Source organism: Corticium candelabrum, chromosome 20 (assembly GCF_963422355.1).
Source record: "Corticium candelabrum chromosome 20, ooCorCand1.1, whole genome shotgun sequence".
Lineage (NCBI taxonomy): Eukaryota > Metazoa > Porifera > Homoscleromorpha > Homosclerophorida > Plakinidae > Corticium > Corticium candelabrum.
In genome coordinates, this window is record NC_085104.1 from 3,320,597 (window position 1) to 3,330,039 (window position 9,443).

General features: G+C 38.7%; 1 protein-coding gene across 1 annotated transcript in view; it reads left to right on the forward strand.

Moving 5' to 3' along the window:
• The window catches only part of LOC134195924 (collagen alpha-1(X) chain-like), a 7,982-nt gene extending 6,186 nt beyond the window's left edge, over positions 1-1,796 (forward strand). The window contains exon 12 of the mRNA XM_062665015.1: positions 1,273-1,796. Coding sequence (XP_062520999.1) covers positions 1,273-1,637 — 365 coding nt within the window. The 3' untranslated portion in view covers positions 1,638-1,796. The remainder of the gene's footprint in view (positions 1-1,272) is intronic.
• Positions 1,797-9,443: the final 7,647 nt, after the last annotated feature.

The window sequence follows — 9,443 nt, forward strand, 5'->3', positions numbered from 1 at the left end:
AGGGTCTAAACGCTTCAGGCGACTCTGACCGTGAAAGAGAACAAGTTACAGTTCATAAGCGAATTCTTATTTCATACTTTGTAGACTCCACATTGTCGTCTCGAACGACTTGCAATCGGTCGGTCTGTCGCACTTTCCTCCGTGTTTCTTTGTACGAACGGAGCCCATACTACTGTACAAAAGGGCTTGCGTGATACGAATAAACACACGGAAATGTGCGTCTCCGCACATGATCACGTGACACCAATTCTACAGCAGAACCATTGACGTATGTGCGCTTTTCGCCGTCGATTGAATGTGAGTCAGTGATGCGCAAGCACATTTTACTTTAGCCTGTGCAAATACCAAAGTCTACGCGAGCGGTTAAACGAAACCTACCCTTATTGAAAGTTATTTGCAAAACCGCCTCGTACGTGTTTGTTTGCTAACCTTAGCATAATTCTCGGCTATCAATCACTTTTGCTATCAATTTTGCTATGAGATAGCGCCAAACTTCCCAACTTGATGTGTGACCAGAAACGCTTAGCGCCGAGGGCGGAGTCAGAGAGGCGCGGACCGGTGAAGTGCTCCCTTATATTTGAAAACAATGTCTCTGCTTCTTTTGGGTATGACATGGCTACTGTGACGGATAAGTACGTATTGATAATTTCATTGTGCAAAAGTGTTGATAAATCGAGGTAAATTGTGCGAGAACAAAGAAGAGTGAGGAGGGTTCGATGTTTCGACTTCGCTCTTAGCGCTGGAACGCCCACTATTTGATAGTCGAATTCAACTGATCATAATCGATGTGAATTAAATCCACCTCTACATGTGGATTGAATTTATCGCAATGGTTTTGCGATAGCCCTGAAGTGGATTAGTTTTTAAAGCGACGTTTACTTTTGAATCTCGATACATTACTAGAGTGGACTTATAGAACAATTACAGAAACTTTAGCAAATAGATCTTCACACAATAGTGGCAACATATGGTCATTTGGCATCTATTATTTACATAATTTATCTTGATCAATGTTTAGGCAATTGGCAAACTTTTTATATCCTATTTCAGTGTCCATAATTAATTATTTAAATGTTACGATGTATACTCAATAAGACCAAGATGTAGAAAGTAAGACACATTTATTTAGACCACTGATGTGTCTAAAAACAAATGAAAAACCTGATTATGTAATATTCAAAATTGTGATACGCATTTTTATGAAAGTTGACGTTTGAAAACATATAAATGCAGTTAACGTGGTAATTGCTGTTTTTTTCTATTGCGATACAGGTCTTGTGACCCAATGGTATAGTTCCAGTGGATCTTCCTACTCTCCTTACGTTCGTGGAGGCATACAGTATAGCAATGGAATCGCTACTGTACCAAGAGACGGTCTCTATTATGTTTACGTTCAGATGAGGTTTTACAGCCACCCAAGTTACAGCTCCAGGGGACTATTTTGCGTTGCAATCAACGGTTCTTGTCAGTTTTTCTCGTACACGATTACTCAAGACAAGGACGATTTGTACACACCCTATTCTGGACGATCTCTGCTACTCAAAAATAAAGATCAACTATCTGTGCGTTTCTCAATTAGTAATACTAACTTCCATTTTTCTTCTCAGTATACTTTCTTTGGTGCATTTTTGATCTAGAGGTTCTATCAGCCTCTCTACGAATTGCTTTCTACTTTGCAATCAACCAGTTTTTGTTCTAAACTCTCTTCATTTTTTTCTCTTGTCTTAGCTTTTCTGATTTATTCGCGTTTGTGTATACCCAATTACACAATTTCTAATGTGTTTGTTCTACATGAATCATGCAGACGGTGACGTCGCCGTTCCTACAAGCTGTTAAAGCAAGTTATTTGATCATAATATTTACAAGATAATGTCAATAGTAGAAAGCACCACCTGATAGTGGATGGCCAGAATCTACTGGTCAGGCTTCCTATTTGCGATGCAACTGGTTTAGATGTTAGAACTACCATGACTAGTTGTATTAATAGCATGTATTCCCAGAAACTTTGTGTCTATACAAACGGCTACGTATATATATATATATATATATAGTATTTGACATCTCGAGTGTATAGCAGTATAGATAATTTGTGATTCTCGATAGACAAGCGCAGCAAAATTTTAAGACTTTGCGTGAGAGCGTGCGTGATTGTGTGTGCATGTGCGTGCGCGCGCGCGCGCACGTGTGTGTGTGTGTGTGTGTGTGTGTGTGTGTATTTGGGTGTGCATGAAATGTGTTTCCATGTACTTTTTCTGCCGCTAAATCATATGAGGTGTTTCCATTAGTGTAATATAAACCAAAACGTTGCGTTAGAATCTCCGAGATGGCTGAAAATCCCGAACTATAATTACATACCTGGTTACCGCGCAGGTGAGGAGTGTTAACACGTGATCTGACGAGTCATACGTATTGACCGTAGGTATAGATATAGATCTGCATATAGAGTTTGGAAAGGAGTTTCACCAAATGTCTATGTATTGAACTATTTCTTGATGCATGAACGCTATTCCCGGATATCTTAACCATCTTGTTCACTTTTGATTTGTTATTGCTGCTTGCTCTTGTTGAGGAGACACAGAAGGAGGAAAGGAAGAAGATCGTATATTTTCATTTAGTAAATTGTTTTGAGATGGAGGTTGAGTGGAAAAACTGTTATTAAAGTGACAAAGTTTATCATAGTTTCGCTTATATGAATTAAAACAGTAACTTTACCTAGTTAATTAACTCATAAACACAAATTTGTTGCACGTTACCGCTTGCGCCGTTTCTCTTCATTATCTTAAACAACAATGTTCCTTAAAAGGTTACAGCAGTCGACCTAAATTAAGACTTCTACTGGCATACATTATACGCTACAAATGTTACAATATTACAAAATGTCAAATGTCAATTAATTAGTATTTCTATATACGCAAGTCAATTCTAGTCTAAAAGACTTTGACTTAATATTAGGTCCACTTTGTTCATTTTTCTATATTCCACTTGGTGACGTTGTTAAATTGCAAATAAGTCGATCACGATCTAGACGAGGATGATTTTGAGCCTTTCAAGCGAAGAATCGTTGGAAAGAGGACAACAATTGGGGAGGTGTGCGAAACGTGTAACGCGCAGAGATGTCGAGCAGTATTACAAGGTTAAATATGCACAAATACGCAAGGAAATTAATGCTGGGGAACAAGACAATTTGAACTATAAAATGTGCACTTTTGTCATTTTTTTAGTGTTACGTGATCGTGATAGTATTTACATGAGGATTCCTTAATGAACGTAAATTTGCCCTTCAATAGCCATTTTACGGCTGCCTTGCTAGGCTGGCGGTGATATTTAAAAAACAGATAGCAAAATAGCAGTTCATAGATCTACAACTAAGTATAGTAGCATTTTGTAACGTTGATACGATCTTTTACTGCCCAGAGACCGCTATTATATATGCAATAAGTAATCAGTGGTACTACACCGTTGCTACTCATTTTACCACACGTGCAACTGCACAGTTACAGTGGCGTAGCTACATGGGGTTCAACACCCCAAATTTTATAAGCACGTTTACTCATCATTGTTATTTTAGTCTAGTAAAGTAGATTTATGTGCATAATTATAAAGTACCGAGATATATGATATGTAGTTAGCTAGTAAATCCATATATATATATATATATATATATATATATACATATATACAGATATATTTCTTTGGGTTACATGCACAATGGAATATTTGATGTATACTGACACGCAAACATCAAAAATTGTTTTATTATTACTGTACCCGAGTTATCTTAACCCAAGTCAACTCCAGTTAACCCTGTCTGTGAAAGCGCTCTTTGAAAACATTATCTCCGCCTCTTTTCGCTATCACATGTGGAGATGTGTACGTGTAGGTTCTTTCAAGTTGAGTTGTGGAAAGCTTTGATTCAGCAACGTAAACACAGCGGCTGATTCTGATTTTTGCAGAGGGGCGGACATCTAGTTCCCGTAGGTGACTCATATTGGTATGTGAATAAATTGTGCCGGATAGCTAGTAGTGAACAGATATATACCTAAATGTGTGAGTTTAACTGAGTCCACTTGCGACCTCCACACCTCCGCAATATCCATATTAACAAATCCAACAAAATGGCTTTGAATTTAGTTTAATTAAGTTTATGGTATCATAAATATGTCTAAAAATTACAATTAATGTACAAGCTGATGGTCGAAAACTCTGAGAATAAGGGAGGGTGGCTAGCCACCCGGTCCACCTCCCTTGCATCTGTCCCTGAAATGGTGCGAGAACAAAGAAAGCTAAGGAGGGTTAGATGTTCCGACTACACTCGTAGCGCAGGTGAATATAACGCCCACTATTTTCTATCTCGATTCAACGGACAGCGATTGATGTAGATCTAATACACATCCGGATGTGTATTAGATTTAAATTACGATTGCGCCTCCAAGTGGATAAGGTGTGGATGCGCGATCCAGTTGACATTGTGTACTAACCTAAAATAATTGGAGATTTTGCAATTAAATTGCACAAATTGTTTGTAAAGTAATTCAATTTGGCACCTTTTACTTACATATTTTAGCTTGCTTTAAGGTAGACGAGTCCAAAATTACATGTGAAATTCCTCTTCACATATACTTGTATCCACATATTTTCGATGTGTTTGCGTGTTTCGTAAGGTCTCAGGGTTAACGAAATTCAGAGAGTGATATACTTTCAAGAGTCGATATCCTTCTCTTTGCAGGCATATGCAGTCATAGGCATTGCATCAATCACTTATCACTGTGACGGTCGGAAGAACATGATGACTGATGACATCGAAGTAAAGTTAATGGACAACGTGGGGACTTGCCCAATCTAAAAAGAGCCGACTTTCAACTAACTCAACAACTTTAAAATTAAATACTCATTACCAGACTGAAACCACGTTAATTCCGACCCTAAATTGTCTAGACAAAACCAAATCCAACTAACAACCACTATATATACACGTACAAAAATAGATGTTTATATACTTTGCATAGAGAACGCTGTCATGCTCGATTCCACCGACAACCTACTGCCCGTCGACAGCGCGTGCATCTCCATCATACATCTCCAGAGTAGGATCTAGAGGGGTTTCAGAGGGTTGAAACCCCCACTTTTCCAATAGGGGTAGTTCAATAATTTCATATAATTTCATTAGAAAAGTAAATTAGTAATGCTATAAATAACAGCTAATGGTGAATCCCCTCTTTCTAAAATTCCTGTGTCCGGCTCTGATCTCCAGTCGCGTCGCTTCGCGTCGGAAACAGCTTCCTTTGAAGCGACGCGACGCGAAGCGACGTGACATGAACTGTATTGTGAACCAAGATTTACATCGGCCAACTTGGATTCATCGATCCCTTCGGTTCTTACTTGACCTCCTAACTCTTCGTTTATTGTACGTCTCGACAGCACGACAGCACACATCTTTCGACAAAATTTTGCGACCATTCGACAAACGTTGTTAGGAAGCGAACACACGGGATTAGAGGAGAGCGGTAGCTTGTGGAATTACCCTATAGCATATATACTCATATAACGTTCATTTTAGCTAAGACACAACACCGTGCACAGCAATATTACCTCGCAAGCCCAGAAGTATATAGGCTATTTCCAAAATATGATTGATCGTCAGTCTGGAGGACACAAACCACGTTCCAGCGCGAATGCTCTGCTCCTATTATTGGCACATGTTTTCTTGCAGCAACGCCACGTAAAAGTGTCTGACGATTATTGCCTCCCTTATTCAATACGAGAGCACAGCTAATCTCACTGCCGGATTGTTGCACATACGTCAGGTAATGACAGGCCGTATTCTTGTCACGCAAGCGACCTACGTCCCAAATTTACGGTTTAAATTACTATAAATCATATATACTGAAAATGACTGAATAACGTTCGTTAATCAGTATCCGACAAACGTTATTAGGCTTTCCTAGTTAAATAAGTTAACCGGCGTTCTGGATTACGAGGTTTCAAGTGCAACGTATGGTTAATTGGAAGGATACACGAGTGGCGCCTAGCAGTGCAGAACAAAGGTAAATAATTTGACTCCAATATGTATAGCCTTTTGAGTATCAACTCAACGAAACAGACGTACACGTGCTAACAAGTCAACCCATGGCCGGATCCAAGTCCTCAAAGTGAGGAGTTTTTTTAGATAATTAAATTAGTCTAGCTGTTGTAGTGTACTGTGAGCTACTGATGTTATACGTTGGATTGCAATGTAAACGTTACAGTCAATTCCAGTCCAACCATCTGCTGGATCTCCGGATGTTAAAATCTGTAGGATAATATTGAGACTGCGATAAATTACTGTAGATACTAAACCATGTAGAGCGAGTGGGAGTGTTTATGACGTAAATATCATACAAAGATTGCGTTTTTCTAAATTAATATGGATAATGATTATGGCTCATCTGTGCGAAGTGTAAATACGTTTGCATACGTCACAAAAGCATTTGGAAAGTTCGGTGATACGTCAGAGTGAACTTGATAGGGGAGCATTACGATAATGTTATAAAAAACAAAAGAGAATGAAACTGTTTTCCAAATATCGTCCACTAATTACTTGGTGTGGGTTTCGTATCAACAGTTAGTCTAAACTTTGAATTTACGTAGGCGAAAGTAAAAAGTGATTTTGCATCACTGAATCTCCCTCGATCTACGACCAAAAGTAGATATACGGCGATGCAACTGTAGAATGAAGTCAGTCTGTGTCAAGTGATTATGCGTATTTGAAGTGCAAAATTCAGTCGGTGCTAGATAAAGTATCCAATAAATATAGTCAGTCGTTATATGCAGACGGTCGCTAGGTTAAAATAGATAAGAATGCGTGTTAAGACCTAACCAAGTAATGGAGGGCACTACTACATTCTTTTCAACGGCAGACTGATGTACACTGATAAATTCAGTCAGATAGAGCGCATTAGACTTTAGACAATTTGTCGCTTCTTCGTTGAACGCTGGCCAACAGACATCCGCTCCCAAAGCTTTGCGTAGGGTAAGCTGCATGACCCGTCTTAAAGTTTCATTCGTCAATCATCTTTCTAGCCAGTCAAGCATCAGCTTAGTACGCTTTATGCTTTGCTAGAGCAGGATCAAGGTATTTCTAGACCATAACTCTGGTTGCTTGTGTAGAGATGCGCCGGTCAATCGGACTTGAATCAAAGACGATCGAAATCTAGCAAGTAAATGCAGTTTAGAAGGATTTATAGCGTTGCAAACGCATTCTCTATGCGAATTACCCATCTAACACCAAGTAATGTTAGTTCAATTACTCTACGTAAAGTGTACAATGTTTGACGAAGCTGCCATTTTGTCTAACGTCTAACGCAATTAGACAGAATTAACAGTGTACATTGAAGAAAACAGTGCGAGCGTATGGCACGAGTGTTAAAATGTTTAAACCTAATAATCAAGTGATCGAGAAAATTCTTCTGCATTGTTATTTTAACACTAGACTGAATTTAACAGAGCCTTTTTAACACAGACTGAATTCGTATTAATACAATGACGCAAATTTGTATTTAGCGCATTATGCAGGCAATTCTGCACCGTGCTATAGCTTCTTTTGTAGAAAGAAACACGAAGGAAAGCACAGAAGGCCGAGGATTATCATTGGTTCAGACAATTTATGTATACGGTGGCTATAATTATGAACTACTGAGTCGCTTTTAGAAATTATAATTTGTTCTCGTTTACTGTCAGAGTACCCTGATGCATCTCTAGATCCGTATCTCGTGTATAAGCATATCAATTTGATGAGTTGGAAACAACTACAGATATCTTTCGAGCTTAATTATAGATATAAAGTTTAAAGTTTTTCAGCAGTCTAAATCAGCATCACACATACAACACACTTTGTTTATATACGCCACTTATAGCTGTAAGATTACTCTCTGTAGCCATAAAACAATTGCAGGCAATGCAACTGGAGGACACTCCACAAGCAGACTGCAACTGCGTTTTCTTAACAACACTCTTAACAGTAACAACGGAAAGTCAATTCAAAAGGGTAGGGCTAAACTTGCAAGGTATGAATGCGTATGCGGTTGGCTCCGACGTTTTCGTCCACTGTCAGTTACTCACGCGGATGTAACTTATGTAAATATGAGTTTACAAAAAATTGTTATTGGTCAACATTTCTAATGCCATATAGCTTAGAACATCATGCCAGGTTCACAAGACGTACAGTACAATGCTGCTATTCAGCTAGCAATTACGCCAATCTTTGTCTTGTTATTGTTCGGCTCAGTTGCTCTCTAGTGAATTGTGCGACTGATCTGCATCAAGTAAATTCGATATTTCTTTCTATCGGTTCAGAGACTTTGTGTACGGATTTTGCAGCGTTCAGAGTAAATTGTTTGTTTGGTAGCAAACAAAGACCGTTTAGACTTTGTGGGTTTTTTAGCAATGCAGATGTTTAATATGTTAGAGAAGAAGAGAGGAACACTATTTGTATTTGTTTATGCCTATATGTTCCAATGTCGTCTTCAATGTATCATCTACCAATACTAAAGATAACAACAGCATGTGCAATGGAGAAAATGGAGAAAAATTTACTAAATATCACTTTGTCTAGTTTCCGGCTTGATGCTTTATCCAAATTTTATTGCTGTTTGTAGGGAAACGTTGCCCATCAGGGTCCTCAATGACTTTGAGTTAGTGTTTCGTTGCTCTAAAGAAAGTAGGATATATAATGCATAAGTGCTAGAAGAGTATACAAGGGCTAGATATATGCTATATATAGACCATATATATATATATATAGATGTAGGCGCGTCAAGCGTCGTGTCTCTAATTACGTGTGTGTGGTGTCAAAGGGTCACTTTATTAGCTAATTAGAGCTTTACGCTACAAAATTACAACACACTGCACTTTCTCTATCTACAGTTCAGTTCTCTCTTTGATTTAGCTTTTATATGACTATTTCGACGGAGCCTCACGATGCCGTTACGCTGGATGGGTGTCAAAACACTGACGCTCCCGCTACAATAGCCTCGCCCCAGACGCAGTGTGGATTGCAGCCCCGGATGCGCTAGTACGTTTGGTTCGGTACCATCCCTTGCGGTCAGATCTATGCAGTCATGTCTTTAAACATCTTTACCGACACCATGGCCCAATTGAAAAGCTACTCATTTTTCTGCTTTTACTTTTCTCTCTTACACTTAGTTTGCATACACATTTAGGCAAAATTTAGTATCCATTTCAGGTTACAAATAAACTGCTAGACTGAGTGTAGTCAGTCTGCTTATTAAAAGGAGTGCAAATACTTGTAATTACAGGGCGGCTCAAAAGGGTTTCAAGGCTCGCTGTGACCGTCAAATTAAATGGAATCGCGATGACAATGCAATCGAAAATACTGATGATTAGTGCAAACAAGCTTTGACCAATTCTAACATTTTATAGTTTAGCTAGAATAACTTGAGCACAAA